The 19,019-nt window shown below is 41.4% G+C and overlaps 1 protein-coding gene across 1 annotated transcript in view; it reads left to right on the top strand.

Annotated features, from left to right (window-relative positions):
• itga8 (integrin, alpha 8) overlaps nucleotides 1–19,019 on the top strand; it is a 113,813-nt gene that overhangs the window by 32,744 nt on the left and 62,050 nt on the right. The window contains exon 13 of the mRNA XM_051721639.1: nucleotides 464–655. Within this exon, the coding sequence (XP_051577599.1) occupies nucleotides 464–655 (192 nt within the window). The remainder of the gene's footprint in view (nucleotides 1–463; nucleotides 656–19,019) is intronic.

The raw sequence follows: 19,019 nt of genomic DNA, 5'->3' as shown, positions 1-19,019 counted from the left end.
ATGCACATCATACAGCGTTAAGTTCTGGTTTTCTGTAAGAAAATGTACTATGGAAAATAAATAGGATGTACTGTATGTATAGTTTGTGTAGTCTAGAGCAGTGGCTCTCAACTGGTGGGTCGCAACCCAGGTCTGTTCTGATGTGATCAAAGACAGCAGGGGAAAAAACAATGCTAAATTCAACCCAGACTACATTAAATACGGGTTCACTTGCAGCAAGGACATGGTTTGTGCCGACAACAATGTGTTATGTGGAGTGAATTATTGCCTACCGAGAGCATTCAAATTTGAAATAGAAATTAAGCTTTGTATGATAAACAATTTTGGTAATGTATTAGGTTGCCTCTTCATGTCCAATGTAAAATCTTTTTCCTAAAGCTAAACTAGTTGATAACAACTGGTCTAATGTATAAGCTGTGATGCTATATTGATCAAATCTGTTCCCACTCTCTCTCCTTCTCAGATGTGGCAATCGGGGCTCCATTCGCGGGTGAGGATCGTAGTGGTCGGGTCTTCATCTATAATGGTCATAAATCCGGGCTAATGCTGCAGGCGTCCCAAGTGCTGAGAGGTGATTGGGTTTCATCTGCTATTCCAGCAGGCTTTGGTTTCACCCTGCGTGGAGACTCTGACCTAGACAACAACCAGTACCCTGGTAAGTACCCCTCCAATCTCCCTCCCTCTCTCTATCGTTTTCCCATTTATGCAGGTGTCTGTTAAGGCAATCATGCTTTGGATCCAAATTTAAGCCAGGGAGATGAGAGGCAAAATGAATGAAAGACTGGACATAGAAGGGAAAAACAGCAATGGGACATCCAGGTTGAGTCACTCTGTCGGTCAATCTGCTGGTCATTTGCACTCTTTATTCTCTGTTATATCCTGGGCCCCGTGATGTGGCTTTGTTTCTTTCTTTGTTTCCTGCTGTGGTGGGAATGTTGTTTCTAAGTTCCCCGCATATTTTTCTCGTTGTGTTTTTCACTATTTATTTATCATGTTTTATTGAGAACAATTCTCCACCAAGTATGATGTGATCTATATGACTTCTGAGAACTCTGCTTGGGTCTCAGATGCCACATCAAATTGTACGTATATGATTGAATAATGCTTCTGCTTGTTTTTAAAGAGTGCATTGAATCCATCTTTACTGAACAATTAGATATTTTAAATTTGGAAACTGTGGAGAAACATTTGCAGGTGACTAAAAAAATCTATTTGTAGTGTGTGATTTGATGTGTTTGTGTGACAGAAATTGTTGTGAAGCAGATAGACTGGGCTCCAGATTAATTTTTCAGGGTTAAACACTGGCCCTCTCATTCAAATAACAGTTGTACCTGCAGAGAAGTGATCATGAATGCATGGCGTGTCTATGTGTGTTTGCATTCCGAGATAAAAACTAATTAATTTCTGTCTATCAACTTAAGCATAATTTATGTTACATATGCCATCGATTTCCAGAATAAAAAAATTGGACTCATCCCTCAGTTTGTAAAAAAGAATGGAAAACACATTAACAGTAATGGACTTGCAATGGAGCAGGTGAGCATTCCAGTGGATGAAAACAGAAATGTAAGCGTTTTTGTTAGAGCACTTACATGAATACTTGAGCTGTAAAGTTATCTACATCATTCTTTTTATGATGTGGGAGTACTTTTCTATGAAAGGATGAACTTCTGTTATGCGTTTCTGACGTAATTCCTGTGGGTGGAGTTTGCTCCACATAAACGGTGCTTTATGGATAGTAACGTCACATCCCTTCCATGTCCTTTCCTAGTATCCTCATGTGGATACCAAGTTAAAGTAAACATTTTTTGATCTGGTAATGACATTTGTTGAAAGATTGAATCTAACTTTGTACAGACAAGTTGATAAGCAATTCTATCAGCAATTCTATCACATCAATCTCATGCTATCATATCTAATGTTTAAGTGTTATGGTTACACTTTCAAAACAGTGTGATGGTTGCATATTTTAAATATGTTTTAAATATGCCTATGTCTTGTCATATTTCCAATATTTGTTTTGCTATTTTAAATCGAATATCTTATTTAAAAAAAAAAAATCATAATAATTTGGAGGCGGGCTCATTTTGTGCATAAGACTCTGTGGGAACAGATCATATCCAGTTTTGCAATAGAAATGCTGCTCGTAATGTGTTTAAAACGTTTATGCACGATTATTATTTTATTATTATAATTCTGATGTAATCAGTGGACGTTCCATTATTATTTTTCTGACTTTTTCAACTAAAAGTACAATCAGGTGTACAATCAGACACTTGCCATGGAATGTTTACTCATGTGTGATGTTTTGGATTTATCTGTGGCTCTAAATATTTTAATGAAGTTGTGAATTACCACATTGTTTTTGCATGTTTCAAATGTCTTCCTGTCACAAATTATTATATAACTGTTCCTGGAAAATTTAAATCATAAAACAGTGGTCAAAAATCAAAGCAAAACACTTAGACCTTACAAATTATAAATAATTTGTCAACATTAATACAATTTTTGGCTAGTACTGTATATAGTAAACAGGGTCCAAAATTAACACCCACCAAGCGCCAAATGTGGGTAAATTTTCTTTTTGGCCGGTGAATTTCGCAGCGTCACATACCACTCTGGCAGGAGCTTTTTATACCTTTCTATCAGTTTGTGTCGGCTTGTAAAATAATTTTTCATGTTCCAGTTTTGTTCTCAAGGGGGCTCTGTAGGCCTACAGTCAGTAAGGTCACAGGTGTTTACATAGAATGGCTCTTATTAGCTAGTAGTCCCGCTGCTCATCAAAACTATCAATGCTGTGTGTCCACTGGCACGTGATGAGCAAAAGTGGATTCAGTGCTTAAATCACATCATTATATTTAAGCAAACATTTAACTGTTTGTATACTTTGGGCATTTGAAAATTAAGTTGGCATCTTTCCAACTGTAATCGCACATATTAAAGATGTTAGCGTTGCTTGTGTACTGAAAGCTAATAGACAATACACGGCAGCTCTCTTGCGCGGTGAGCGGGGATAAGCGGATTTATTCCGCGTCACTGGACATGTACAGTTTGCAGTAAATCTTGAAGCATGATGAAAGCAAAATAAGCATTCATGCCATCGGGATGAAGGGAGAAACCACCCTTGGATTTTCAGTGGATGTGCGCCACCACACATTACAAATTCTCTGGTTATGATCGCATTAGAATTCAAACTAAATGATTTTCATGACGTTCAATTTTGTTAACGGTTCTATAATCGGAAAAATAAGACTATCTGTCCATTAAAGATGTAGTATGTAAGATTCAGAAACTCTTGTTATTAATGACACCTGTGGCCGTTAAGTGAACTGCAGCCTGTTGCTCGTGATCGCGCTTGTGCACACACTCCAAAGGGACGTGAGACTGAACGTGATTCACTGGCATCATGATGACAGATGAGGTAGCATAATTAAAATTACACAGTTATGATTGTTTTACTACAAACTTTGAGACTGTATATTATATTTGACTCTCTAGTGCTGGAACAGGGCTAAAACAAAGTGTGGATATAGGTCTGACTATGCGAGACTGTAGTTTGAAGTAATCACTTTTCTTTGCATGATACATTGACTGCATTTATATGACAGCCTCTGTCGGCGTTAGCTAGCTAGCCAGCTTTATCAATAGCTGTTAGCTAAATTAGGTGGATGATGACAGTAGCTGTTTATAAAATAAACTGTACATTATAAATATGTTGACACAATTCAGTATTGATGTGATTCCATTATAACTGTCATTTTGATATATCAATGTGCTATTGTTTTATAATAATAGAATGTATATATTTTCTCTATAACCAAGTTACGTTACACTAATGAATGGAGCTTTTTGCATTATCTTGAACATTGTCTAGCATTCATTTCATGTGTTATTGTAGTTTACCTTGCTGAATAATTACAGATTAACATTATGTCAGTTACTGTGAATCAGCATACCTGACTTTTAGTATAAAGAGAAGATCGTTGAAATTATTTGAAAGTTAGGAAGCAAGGTAGCTTGCAATTAGTCAGCGTTAGCAGGTAAGATCAAGTTAGCTAAAATTACACAGATCAATCCTTATGGCGCTATATTTCACATGCTTTGCAGTTATGTAAGATTACCTGTCCGATAAGAAGAACGAGAGTTCAGGGTCGGTTTTGATCCCCAAAACCAAACAAAGCTCCCTCCAGTAATCAAATGTCCTGCCAATGTTCACTCTAGTTTTCACTCAACCACGATCACATTCCTGCTTAGCCAGACGGGATTCAGTAAATGTTTTTTTTTTTTTTTTTGCTTACTCAGAGTTTGTGTAGGAGTCGGTGTTGTGCTGGGAGCAGAACGTTTGCTGGATTCCATCTCTAAGATAACGTTACCTAGTGTTACAGACTGTCTGTTGACGCTGTTGAATAGCGGAAAAGAAGCTACTGTCTGAGGCAAGGCTCTCGGGAGCGCACATAAACGTCACATCCTTTGGATTTTCCCGGCAAAAGCGACCCGCTCCCTTTGCATGAAAATCAGTCTAGAGGCTTTGATAGGCAACCTAGGAAGTCCAGGAAGGGCTCATTTTTTTAAATTGCTTTACAAGCCATTCACACATTGGCAAAAAAAAAATTCTTTAAAAAAAAAAAAAGTTAATTTTTAAACATGCGTTTATTTTGTTTTATTTGTCTCTATTTGTCTCTCATGTCTGTAAAATCCACTTGTAAAATACAATTAAAAAAAATAAAAAAATACAAATTGGCCGGTAAGAAATTTGATTGGCTGGTACATTTTTTCATTTACGAGCCACCTTGGCTGGTGGGCTAAAAAGTTAATTTCGGACACTGACAGTAAATGTAAATATCCCTCAGGCAGAACATTGCACTTCAACGGATATAGTCAAAAGGAAAATGCTGTCAGCATTTACTCACTCTCATGTTGTTCCAAACCCATATAACTTTGTTGTTAGGGACTGACAGTTTAGTCACCATTAACTTTCAAATATGGAAAACAAAATCTAATTAAAGTGAATGTTGACAAAGGCTGTGATGTACTGGGGGAAAAAAAGTCATATGATTTTGGAAAAATATGAGGGTGAGAAATTGATAACAGAATTTTCATTTTTGGGTGAACTATACCCTTTAAAACAAACGTCTTTGCCAGAGCCTGGACTGAAGTGTTGATTGAGCTGAAACATTAGTTGCCTTATTCAGCAGTTTGTGCACTGGCACAAATTGGAATAGAGACACTCAGTGTTTTCAAATAGAAGTCAGAGAAGCAGCCTTGCACACACAGCTGTTGTGATAGCTTGACGTGGTGTTTGTGGATTATTTAGTATTGGTGTGAACTGTCTGAGAATACACAGAGCTTTCAGATGAGCAAGGGTCTGTATGTTCTCACAATCCATTGCAGCTGTGCCATAATCCTGCTTTGACTAACAGAAACATAAATTGACTGATTCATTTTACAAGAGAATCATCCACCCCACTTCTTAAGGAAAACTGCTGTAATGCTTTAAGCTGATTTAAATAAAAAACTAAGACATGTGTTCATTCATTCTGTCTTTTAATCTCCTCTTTCATTTTTATATTGCATATTACAATTTGATTAAAGCAGATGCTTTCACATGCTTTCTTTAAAGAAACAGGAAGTCAGAGGGTTAGGCAGCTTACACACATGTGTGTTAAGTGCATGTGTAAGGGGGTTTGTTCTTTCATGGCGACAGGAATGTCACCTTAAAAGTGCTGTAATAAAAATTCATTTTCCGTATGAGAACGATCCAAAAGATCATAGATGGCAGAACAGACACACACACACACAGGTGTAAACTGTAACACAGACTCCGGAGAACAGAGGTTAAGATCCATATGCAACTCATAAACAGACAGGCAGGGTAAATCACCAGTAAAGGAACAGCATAGGCAGATAAGAGACGTAGTAATAAACAGGCAATGGTCAGGGCAGGCAGCAAACAATCACAGTAAGAGTCCAGGTAAACAATGGGTAAACAAGCAGGCAGCAGAGTATCAAATGGTGGGTAACAGGCAGAAGTCATACACAGGCAGGCAGTGTAAACAGAGGTAAATTCTCAGAAATGTTAGCAGGAGCAAAACAAGACTTCGCAATGACTATTGTTAGAACAGTGCTTAAATAGTCTATGAAATAGGGAACAGGTGTAAGTGTAATCAGTCCAGGTAGGCATGCTGGGAAGTGTAGTTCGAGATGCCCTCAGAACTCAGGCGAGGGGGACCTCTGGTGGTGAGTAGGAGGAGTCCTTGAGTTCATGACAGAGCCCCCCGCTGCGAGCAGCTCCTGACGCGAGGAGGCATTTGACGCCGGAGTCTTTCACGGAGTCGAGGGGCTGGTCTTTCCGGATGCATCCTGTGAAATTCAGTGGTGATTGTGGACCCAGGATCGCTCCTACAGACCATACCCCTCCCAGTCATACTGAAGAAAGCGACCCCGATGTCTGGAGTCCAGGAGCTCTCGAACTTGATAGGCCTCCTCGCCATACACGATTATGGGTGGGGGGTTTGGATCATCAATCTCCTCCTCCTCCCTCGGGCCACCAGCGTGTTTAAGCAGGGAAACATGAAAGGTGGGAGAAATGTGGTAGTTAGAGGGCAGTTGAAGGCGATAAGACACCGGAGTAATTTGTCTAATAACTTTGAAAGGAATTTAGAGAATTGATCAATGACAGTAAGAATGACAGTGTTACCTTGAGAGACAGGGAGATCAGTGATGAAGTCGATGGCGATGTGAGACCAAGGATGATGGGGAATAGGCAAAGTTTGGAGGAGTCCTGCAGGAAGTTGCCTAGAGGATTTGTTTGCTGCACAGGTGGGACAGTTGTTGACTTAGGCAATGGTTTCCGCCTGCATGGTGTTCCACCAGAAACGGTTCCAAAGCAGTTGTGGTGTGGCTGTAATACCTGGGTGTCCGGAACTGGTGGTAGTATGGACCCATTGTAAGGTCTTTTCCCGAAGGAGTCGTGGAATGTAGGTTTTCTCAGGAGGCAGTCAGGAGGAGTCGGGTCCTGAATCTGAGCTTGGGCGATCTCGGTCATAATATTCCATTGAACCGGAGCCAAGATTAGAGACGTGGGGATGATGGGTTCAGATGTCTGGTTCTGAGTGTCAGACTCAAACAGACAAGACAGAGCATCGGCTTTGGAATTTTTGGAACCTGGATGATAGGTAATGATAAAACTGAATTGAGTAAAGAACAACACCCACCTAGCCTGCCTAGGATTCTGTCTTTTAGCAGAGCGTAAATATTCGAGGTTTCGATGGTCTGTTAATACGAGAAAAGGATGTCTCGCCCCCTCCAGCCAATGTCACCATTCCTCTAGAGCCGCTTTTGTAGCCAGCAATTCTTGATTGCCCACATCGTAGTTTTGCTCAGCAGGAGATAGCTTACGGGAAAAGTATGCGCAAGGGTAGAGTTTCGGGGGCGTTCCATGACGTTGTGAGAGAATGGCTCTGATTCCTGTGTTAGAGGCATCCACTTCAACCATGAAAGGAGTGTTGGGGTCAGGATGGTGCAGGATGGGAGCAGAGGTGAAGCGAGACTTCAGGTTCTTGAAGGCTTGGAGAATCGTTGCAGACCAACACAGTTTGGAGCCCCTCCCTTTAACATGGACGTCAGTGGGGCAGCGACTGAACTGAAATTTCGGATAAATCACCTGTAGAAATTGGCGAACCCCAGGAAGCGTTGCAACTCCTTCACGGAAGTAGGTTGAGGCCAGTTTAGTACTGCATGTACCTTACTGTGGTCCATGGCGACCCCCTCTGGGCTGATGACGTAGTCAAGGAAAGACACAGAGGTCTGAAGGAACTCACACTTCCCGGCTTTGGCGTAGAGATGGTGGTGGATCAGATGCTGAAGGACTGCTCGAATATGGGTGATGTGTTCTTCCAGAGAGTTTGAATAAATTAGGATATCGTCGATGTAGACAATAACCCACCAGTTAAGCATGTCTCTGAAGACATCATTAATGAATGACTGGAAGACCGAAGGACTGTTGGCCAATTCGAAAGGCATGACCAGATATCGTAGTAGCCACTGCTGGTGGAGAAAGCTGTCTTCCATTTGTCCCCCTCCCAGATGCGTATGAGGTTGTATGCACTGCGAAGGTCCAGCTTGGTGAAGTATCTTGCCGTGTGAAACTGTTCAAGTGCTGCTGGGACCAGAGGTAAAGGATAACGGAACTTTACCGTAATGTCGATGAAAGCGCTGTAATCAATGCAAGGATGGAGCCTGCCATCCTTCTTGCCAACGAAGAAGAACCCGGCTGCCGTGGGTGAGGTGGATGGTCAGATGAAGCCCTTTGCCAGTTCTTCCTCAATGTAGTTTTTCATAGCCTCAGACTCGGGTTCAGACAAAGGAAAGATCCTACCTCGTGGTAATGTAGTGCCGGGCAACATTTCAATAGCACAGTCACTGGTATGGTGTGGAGGAAGGTGAGAGGCTTTGGCCTTACTAAAGGCTTCAACAAGGTTCAAAATCTGTCCTTCACGCCACGAGATTTGAGGATTGTGTTGTTGAAGCAATGGTAATCCAAGTATCACAGGGTTGTGAGGAGAATGAATGATGTAGAGGCGTGTTCTTTCAGTGTGAATAGTGCCAACTTGGAGGGTGATGTCCATAGTGGTGAAGTGAACATGACCGGTTCTCAGGGGGGCGTCCATCTAACGCTGCCACTGCCAAAGGAGATTCACAGGGGATTAGTGGTATCTCGAATCTCTTGGCTAAGCCCTCATCAATAAAATTGCCTGTGGCACCAGAATCGATCATGGCTTGGGTGGTGATTATGTTCTGACAACCAGTTATAGTGACGGGTACTTTAATACAGGAAGAAGTGAAAAGAGGAGTCAAGACTTCACTCACCACCGGTTTAGATGATTGGACTGGCCGAAAGGGACAGGTTGCTCATAGATGTCCGGCCTGACCGCAGTATAAACACAGATAGAGCTTCATGCGACATTCTCTCTCCTCCGACATCAGATGAGTGTGCCCAATCTGCATGGATTCAGTTCCACCAGAGCTGTATGTGGTTTGTGAAGTGACAGTACAGAAGTGGACCGGTCTTCGAGAGCAGATGAGATTATCGAGGTGAATGGCAATAAACTGGCCCAGGGTTCTCCCTTCATCGCGGCATGCCAGCTCGGATTGCAGTTCCAGATTGAGTCCCCTTCAGAAAAGCAACTTGAGTGTGTCCTCTACCCATACAGTCTGCACAGCGAGAGTGTGGAATGTAAGCGCATACTCGGCAGCGGTGTCCTTCCCCTGTTGGAGTGAGAGTAACAGCTCACCAGCGTTCTTTCCTCCCTCTGGATGCTCGAATACTTCTCAGAATCGCTGGAGAAAATCATTAAAGGTGGTGAACCTCGAACCTTCACAAGACCATATAGTGGTAGCCCAATCCAGAGCCCTTCCGGTTAATAAGGTGCAGACAAAAGAGAAGGAGGGTTATTCACCTGAATGGGTTGAGATGCGTGTGGCGGTTGGTCCGATGCATGAATGCGGAGGTTTTGAAAGAGCTTTACTAATTCCTCCTTAGAAGCAGTCAGCCGGGTGAGTTGCTGTTGGCGGGCAGCCAACACATTAGCTTGAGCGAAAACTTCAGTAGACAATTGCTGGAGCGCTGCTGGATCTGTAGTTGGCAAAATCTTCTGTAACGCAGACTCCAGAGAACAGAGGTTAAGATCCATATGTGGTTTAATAGTAAATGTGCAACCATAAACAGACAGGCAGGGTAAATCACCAGTAAAGGAACAGCGTAGGTAGATGAGAGATGTAGTAATAAACAGGCAATTGTCAGGGCAGGCAGCAAACAATCACAGTAAGAGTCCAGGTAAACAATGGGTAAACAAGGCAGGCAGCAGAATATCAAAATGGTGGGTAACAGGCAGAAGTTGAACGCAGGCAGTATAAACAGAGGTAAATGCTCAGAAATGTTAGCAGGAGCAAAACAAGACTTCGCAATGACTATTGTTAGAACAGTGCTTAAATAGCCTATGAAATAGGGAACAGGTGTAAGTGTAATCAGTCCAGGTAGGCATGCTGGGAAGTGTAGTTCGAGGTGCCCTCAGAACTCAGGCGAGGGTTACCTCTGGTGGTGAGCAGGAGGAGTCCTTGAGTTCGTGACATTAAACACTCATTGGTGTGGCAGAGTGATCTTGAGCAGACTAGGTAAGCAAAAGAAAAGAAGGAAAGCAGATTTCCTGTCTTTTCATCTGCATTTGGCAGCTTTTAAAAAATGTAGTTTTGTATCATTGATGTGGTGTGTGTATGTACTTGTCTATGGGGCTATTTACACTTGGTCACTTTATGCGTTTTTAGTGATCGGATTGTTATTTGATTGAATAAGCACATTCAATTTATACTTGGTCACATCAATGTGTCTCTGCCAAACGGATATAAATCCGCTCTTCAATTCCTGTGCTATATGCAAATAAAACAGTGTTCACTTCTGTGATTCTGCTAATGCCGGGCAGCGAATTTAAAAGATGTGATTTATTATTTGATTCTAAGGGACTTTGCCCAGTGCGCGTGTTTGTGCACTGTGTATTTTTCCCCTCAGCTTCTCGTAGGTAAGACGCGTCATGCGCATCAGCTGCGCTCATTGTCAGTGTTTAGTTTCAGTTTCACCAGCGATCTGCATCAAATAAATGAAAAAAAAAGTTCTGCCTCTCCTCTGTCTCTGCATTTGTTTGTTAATTTATTATGTATTGCACGATGCGAGCCTTATGCAAATAATCGGCTACAGCTCTTACATGCTGACATATAGCACTTTTTGGGTGGAGTAAAATTTATATATGTGGCTTGAACAGCCAGATGCATTTACACATGACATAGTTTCAAATCGAATGTCTCAAACCACCTCCGGAGGTTCGTTATCCGATCAGCGATAACTCATGAAGTGACCAAGTGTAAATGCCCCCTCTGTTATATGCATTTCTCAAGATATGTGTAAAGATGTGTACCTGTAGCTCAACTTGTAGAGTTTAATTTTATAAAATTTTATTTTACACCCTGATATCCACTTATAATGTAAGTTATGGTATTATAATGTAAGTTATGACCAAAAACAGTCATAATATAGTTTTGCATGACCACAGCCGGAGAAGTCTTAAAAGTATAGCAGCAAAAACAGCCTGTTTAATGTAATGGTCAGAAAGAGGGTGGTCTCTTTCTGACCATTAGAATTAAACAGGCTGTGTTTTAAACAGGCACACTTTTTGATACAGATGTGGCCTTTTCAGGCAGCTTCATGCAACCCAACACACGGCAGGTTTTTTGGAATTTAAATACATTTTTTATGCTTCTAACAATATCCACCAGGTGACACATGGAAGGTAAAAAAAGTATATTTATTTTTTATTATTGTCTGTCTTATTCATTATGTAACAGCTTATTTTTTAAAGAAGAATGCAAAATATTTACTTGTACAAAATTTTACCAACAGCAGTTATTGTATGAGTATGCATAAAAAAATAAGACTGTGAACTGGATTTTTGGGACTGATGACTGCACGAGTGCAATATAGCATTCTTTTATGTTTTGTGAAAGCAGAGTTCTGTGCTTTGCAATAGCACTGTCATCATGTTCTTGAGGTGTCATTGGGTTGTCTGTCACAGAATTTGAGAGAAGGACCCAAACGCAAGAGGCAAACTAAAAGGGCTTTATTAAACAACCAAATCAGGATACAAAAATAAACCAAAAATTCTCGAGGGAGAACAAACTAATAAAACAGAGTAATACAGAAACTGACAAAGAACAAAGTCCAACTGGTATCTGGAACAGACCAACTACCATCACACGAACACACAAAACAAACTGGCACAGGACAGAACATGAGAGGAGCATAAATGGGGAAGGGGTGATGGGAAGCAGGTGCCGCTGATGATGAGCCAAGTCAAGTAACGAGCTGTTGTCCTGGCAACGGAGCTGGTGTTCTGCACATGGCACCTGCAACACACAAGAGGGAGAGAGACAGACACATGCACAAACAAGTCTAGGAGACAGGAAGGGGAGACTGTACAGCCAGGACTGTGACAGTACCCCCGCCCCTACGGACATCTCCTTGCATCCAAAACAGGAAAGACTGGATGAACCAACCAAGGGAGGGTGGGGGCACTAGGAAGGTGGTCAGGGATCCAGGACAGACCAGGTGGACGGTCAGGAAACCTGGGTGGATGGCCAGGGAACCAATGCAACCCAGGCAGATGGTCAGGGATCCAGGACTAACCAGGCTGACAGCTCGGCTGCCAGTTTGGATCAGGTGGCTGGCCAGAGAATCAGGACAGAGTAGGTGGATGGCCAGGGTGCCAGGACAAATCAGGTGGGTGGCCAGGGAAACATGACAGACCAGGTGGACAACCAGGAAAGCAGAACAGACCAGTTGAACAGGAAGGAGACAAGAGTGGGGTCAGCAGACTCCAGGATGGGAACGAGAGGTGGGAATGAGGAGATGGACAGAGACAGCTGATGGGCAGGAATTAGACCTGCCGGTCTAAAGCCTGCCCAGCGGCTGTCGCTGTCCATCTCCTGTTGCAGGGTGAAGGGTGACATCCGTGGTGGCTGCTGGGTGGAGGATGAGGTCCATGGCGGCTGCTGGGCGGAGGGAGAGATCAGTGGCACCTGCTGGGCGGAGGGAGATATCAGTGGAAGCCTCTCAGAAAAGGGTGATGGAAATGGCGGACACTGGGCAGAAGATGAAGTCAGAAACAACCACTGAGGATTGACTGAGCGGCACCCCCTGGGGACTGGACAGGCAGAGCAGCGGCTGCTGGGGAATGGACAGGCAGAGTGCTGGCTGCTGGCAAAGTGTCAGACTGGGTTCCGGCTGCTGGCAGAGAGTCTGGTAGGCAGGGGACAGGGGCTGGACAGGCAGGACGGTGGCCACAGGGAACTAGACAGACAGTGTGGCGACCGCAGGGAACTGGGTGGTGGCCACTTGTGAGGGGTCATTCTGGATGTGACCGCTGGGGACAGAATAGATTCGTCGACGGCCGCAGGGGACTGGACAGGCTCATCGCCGGCCTCAGGGGACTGGACAGACTGGGCGGTGGCCGCTGGTGAGGGGTAAGAGACCTCTTTAACCAGCAGTGTAGGTTAGAGGGAAACGGCCTCCATGGCCTGGAGCTCTGGTAGCGGCAGTAGAGCTGCAGCAGACACAAACCCCTCCAGGGGAGCTGCAGTGGACACAAATTCCTTCTGGCGGTTAGCAGTGGGTTCCCTCACCTCCTGGTGGACAGCAGCTTGCTCCCCCACCTCCTGGCGGACAGCAGCAGGCTTCCTCCTCCTACGGCGGTGAGGAGCCCGAGAAGAGCCCAGGGAAGCACAGGACACGGGGCAGGGAGGAGTGATCAGGATGGAAGTTCCTTCTCCTGAGCAGGTTCTCCACCTCTGTGAGCTGGCAGACATGATCCACGAGGTCCCAAAAAGGCAAAAAAAAAAAATATTTCACCCAGCACCTCAGTACTCAGTGGATTGAACAAGCCCAAAAGGAAGAGGTGTTTTAATGGGTCTCATCAAAGCACCACATGTGGGGCTCAATGGCCTGCTCCATAACATAGATGCTAAAGGCCCGACCATTCTGGGAGCTGAACAGAGCTTTGTTGTGCTGGGTGGTGCTCTGTGAGACCGATTCCTTTTGGACTGGAGCTGGGCCTAGAAAAATACCCATTGCCTCTGCTGGGTCCAATTTGGCCAGTTTGTTATGTCATGGAATTTGAGAGAAGGACCCAAACGCAAGAGTAAAACTAAAAGGGCTTTATTATACAACCAAATCAGGATACAAAAAGAAACCAAACATTCTCTTGAGGGAGAACAAACTTACAAAACAGAGTAATACAGAAACTGATGAAGATCAAAGACCGACCGATATCTGGAACAGACCAACCAACATCACACGAACACACACACACAAAAAAAAAAAACGGGCTCAGGACAGAACACGAGAAGAGCTTAAAAGGGGAAGGGGTGATGGGAAGCAGGTGCTTTCTGGATGCTGATGATAAGCTGAGTGGAGTTGTTGTCCTGGCAACGGAGCTGGCATTCTCCACTTGGCACCTGCAACACACAAGAGGGAGAGAGAGAGAGACAGACATACAGACGCACCCACAAACAAGACCAACAGAGAGGAAGGGGAGACTGTACAACCAGAAATGTGACATTGTCCTGTGGTCATTCTCCCTCAAGAGGTGAGAATGGGGGAAGTGCAACGTAGCTGGAGAATATGCTGAATGCTCAGACAGAGGAAAGTAGGAAAACTGTTTGCATTTACAGTACTAAAATGACTATGATAAATTGTCTTTCTTACCTATTGTACAATAATTTCTGTGTATAGTATTTTATGTAATTTGTAAACAATTTGTATTCAAACAATAGCTGTTTTTTTTGTTGTTTTTTTCGTAAATGTTTTAAAATATTTTTTTTCTTCTCATGCAAACTTTTTCAATTGAATTCCTTTAATTATTTCAATTACTTGCAGTTGTTATAAAGATACTAGAAGTATATACATCTCATATAAGCACTGACCTTGTAATAATCATGTGACCCATCTGGGTAATAAGCATGAGGACTATTAAATAGAGTTCTAATCCTTTACCTGATTAAGATTGTGTTTACATTATGTTTGCATAAATTGGTTGTTTGTATTTTGTATAAAAAAACAACAACAAGGGTGTAACAATCATTATACACTATATAAATCTTTTCTTAGGCAACCTAAAAATGTGCTTCATTTGGTAACATCTAAATTAACTTGTTTTTCAAGTAAAAAAAAAAAAAAAAAAAAAAAATATGACTAAGCAACCTTTAATACTTTACAACAAAAGTAATATTTATGGTTTAGCTGAAGTAGAAGAAAGTCTTTGAGGTAACAAATGCATGTTACTACTTTTTTTTTTCAGTGTATGGAATTAAAGTGAAAGAAAACTTTTAACGTGGATATAAATTGCATATACTGAAATTATATGTTCCAGGTCTAGCAGGTGCGACTTAGGGAGATTCATGTGATAGGCTTGTAATACGTTTTTGTCATTCGTTCTAACATTACATTTATTTATTTAGCAGCTGCTTCTAGTGACTTACATATGAGAAAAGTAACAACAAAAAGTAAAAGTAATATTTATTATTAATTAATTTAATATTTATTTTATAATGTATTTATTAATATTTATGTTATATTTATTTTAAAATTCATTTAATAGGGCTGTCAGTAAATTACAAATTAATCGCAACAAATATTATTTTTTATATTTTACACTTTCACAAATTTCAGAAATTGTGCTCTTTACTCATCTCACTCACACAAAAACACCTCTTCCTTATTTCTTTAACAGAGAAATGCAAATCTGCATTAAATAATATAAAAATGTTTACTTGGATGTACAGTAGGCTGTTCTTTTATGTAACAGATTTTTTATCACTGTTGTCCTCTGATGGACTTCTCATTAACGTTTGTACAAATTAAATACATTTTCTGATCATTTACTGATCTAGGAGCATATCTTACTGTTGCATGTGTGTACAGAACAGTTCTTGGAAATCAAGGCTAATGCAAAGTAAATACCTTAACGGCATTAAACATATCTAAATCATTTCAAGTGCATTAACACGTTGCCGGCCTTATAATTTAGGTTTTCATTTACAAACCTGAACCCGAAGTCATACATGAAAAACAGATGGGCGCAGACCTCTAGCTTACATTATCATTGACTAAACCATTAGAAATCAGTGTTTGTTCATAGAATGAGACACAACTGCCCCCTACTGATCATGTACCTCCTGCGGCGTCTGGCGGCACGCGATACTGCATGAAATTGCATGATCCATTTATCTTTTTCATGCCTTTTTAAGCACCATATCTGTAGTTCTTCAATGATAATCGTGACTCAGATGACCCATTTTCGCAGCTTAGTTTCCATAAATGGGCTGTGTGGACTCGAGAGGGAGTTTTGCCTTATGAACATTTAGTATGTTTTCATAGTTGATTAAACTCTTTTATTTAAAAAAGAAAGAAAATCCACTTTTCCATTAAGTGTTCCCTTTAAATTAATGAAACTGTTTCATTCACAGTTACCTTTGCCTGTTTATACTTAGTCTTTTCATTTGTGTATGTGGTTTGGTGTAAAGGTAAGAGTTGGTGTATACTCCGCTGGGTTAAAGTCAATGATCATTCATCATGAACTGCTAAAGCGGCAGTGGAGATTACATACTCTGCATTTCCTAAAGCTTCAGGCAGTGTTCTCACAAAGAGCACAAAACAGACACACACAGACACACACACACACACACACACACACACACACACACACAGTTTATTCACAAACAATTACTTTATTAATTTGAGATAAAAAAAATAAAAATACAAAAAATAAAAACACATTTAAAATGCCAAATGGTGACATAGAGGATCAGAATTTATGGTTCTTAGGGTGGAAGATGAAAAACGATGGAAAGAGTTGCTTTGAGATAAGAATTCCCTTTTACACTATAACTTTTCACTGTATTGCTTCCAAAAACATGATACTTGTGTGTTGTGTGTGTGCATGTATAATTCTTATGTTACAGTCTGGACCTATTAAAAATATTTTGGTGTTCAGTGAACTTGGGTGGGCACCATATATCCCTTTAGTGAGAGGTGGAATGGTGACTGTGTTTTTTTGTTTTCCAATTAGCACATGCTTCAGTATCAATATCCTTGTTGGTCCTGGAACAACATTCCTATCAACCAGTTAGATTTTTAAGTTAGGTTAAGGGTTTATGGGAGGGTTAGGCATAGAGCTAGCATTAAAGGTTTGTACACCATTCTTTATCCAATCACCTATCATTTCCTTCTAATTCTGGGGGTATTGTTAGGGGAGGGATGGGGTTAGGACTATGTTTCCTTGACAGGAATGTTGTTTTAGGACCAACAAAATATATTTATTCAGGAACGCATTTTACTTTGCAAAATCACAGTGAATGAGCAGGAACACACAGCCAAACAAACCCTAATTTCTTAATCCAAATCTGACAAAGAAAAACTCCTGTCCAAAACATTTACCTCTCTGACATCTACAGGGAGTAGTCCAGTTCTGGTTACTTTGGAGGGGAAGAAATGGATGGATGGATGGCTGACTGTATGTCAGGTGAAATGAGAGAGGAATTCAGAGCTGGATTTCATTGGCTAGAAAAAGCATTTCACTGGCAAGAAAAGCACTTCTACTTATGATGACTATAACAGACTGCAGCCTCATTAAAATCCAAGTATTTGAGCTTCATCCATCTCCTCTCTCCATCCCTCCATCTCCTTAACCCATCCATGCGGTTTTGACGCTTGTGTTGTGGTGGCTGTAAGGGGATCGACCTCAATATTTTCAGGTTGAGTCTTACAATACACACACACACAAGCATACTCGCTCATCACTGCCATTCTGAGGGAGTCAAGGAAACAAATGGAGTTTCCAGATGTCAGAATGTAATAGATTAAATTATTCTGTCATCTACTCTCAGAGACAAGGTGAGAGCTCAGGCCTCCAGGGCATGTACGTCTATTAATCGGTGTTATCATGTATGTTTCCATTGTAAAACTTTTGAAAAATTCTTGCTCTGATTCCAGTTCCACTTAACGATTCCAAAACAATTACTAAAAAAATTTAAAGTAAACAATTTCTACATGTTACTTACACCCAAAAACTATTTGATCCAACAAATAAATTGCACAAAATACTCAACAATTAAATTTTTTTTTTTTTTGCATTTATTCTAACAAAACTCTTTTCCGAAAGTTCATTTTGATTCAGTGAGTGAGCCGTTAGAAAGATTCCTTAAAAAGAACCACTTCATAAAAGTCATATGTTCACAAATCAGGCTACACTGTTTGCATTTCATTCAAATACCATTTTTACATGCACTTAAGGAAATGATTTATTCCAGGGTTTTTACAGTAAGCGGCATTCTGAAACATCATGTAAACAAGAACACCGATTTCCTTAAGAGAAAGCGGTTTAACAAACCCAGTTTTCTCCCGGAGAACGTGGCTTAATGTGGTCATGTAGACACATAAGCGGCGTTCTTACAGGTTTTTAATGTGTGTGAACAGACCAGATATAGGATGAAGCCCAACAACATGTCAACAAAGTGTAAAGAATTCAACATTTCAGAGTACAGTACAGTGGGGAAAAACACAACTATTGCAGAGCAATTTCGCTGCAGGTCGTGATAGAAAGTTAAGGTTACAAACACATCAACAACTCTCTGGAATATCAGGAAATAAAGCAAAGCAATGGGGAATAAAATTACATGTTTGTCAGATACCATGTTTGTTATTTACACAAGCATCGTGGGGAAATTACAGTGCTGTGAAGAATGCTGCTTACTGTCCGAGCCGCAAGTAACCGGGAGTAAAGTATACTCCGCTTCTACAGTGCGTGTAAATTGGAATGCTACTTTTTTGCAATAAGCCACTTTTTGGTGTCCATGTAAACGTAGTCATTGATAAAGTCTGACTCAGAAGAATGATTTGTTCACGAATCTGACATCTCTAACAGAAAATGCTGTCAAAGTATTTTAGTATAGTCTTCCGTCACATTGGTAAAAGAATGCATACATTCATGAACCATCAACAGAAAGCATCGTCAGTAGATTCCCAACCCTAGTATTCGAGGTGTGTTTTCTGTCACAATACCAAAAGCTGCTTACTAGTGGATCAGAGCTCTGGCTAACAATGGGCTCTTAGCCAGAGGTGTCTCATTTCTGAAGGCAGGACCTGACAGAAACAGAGGCCAGCGATCAGCCTCAGTGAAACTGGAATCAAAGCTGCAGTCTCTGTACACTCATTAGGGAGCTGGAGCTGTTCTGGAACATTCCTGCCTGTCTCTGAGTCTCTAAGTGCAAGCATCCCTCCAGGACCAATTTGTACTCTTCTGTCCTATGAATGCTTTGTAAAAATCAAATACTGAGGAGAAAGAACTTTCTCTTGCTCAAATTTGAAGACTTTATCTATATCATGCAGACCAAGGGAAAGTGACCTTATCAACCTATCA

This window comes from Myxocyprinus asiaticus, chromosome 16, assembly GCF_019703515.2.
Source record: "Myxocyprinus asiaticus isolate MX2 ecotype Aquarium Trade chromosome 16, UBuf_Myxa_2, whole genome shotgun sequence".
Classification (NCBI taxonomy): domain Eukaryota; kingdom Metazoa; phylum Chordata; class Actinopteri; order Cypriniformes; family Catostomidae; genus Myxocyprinus; species Myxocyprinus asiaticus.
Note: the sequence above shows the minus strand (reverse complement) of the source record. Positions and strands in the feature narration are given on the sequence as shown.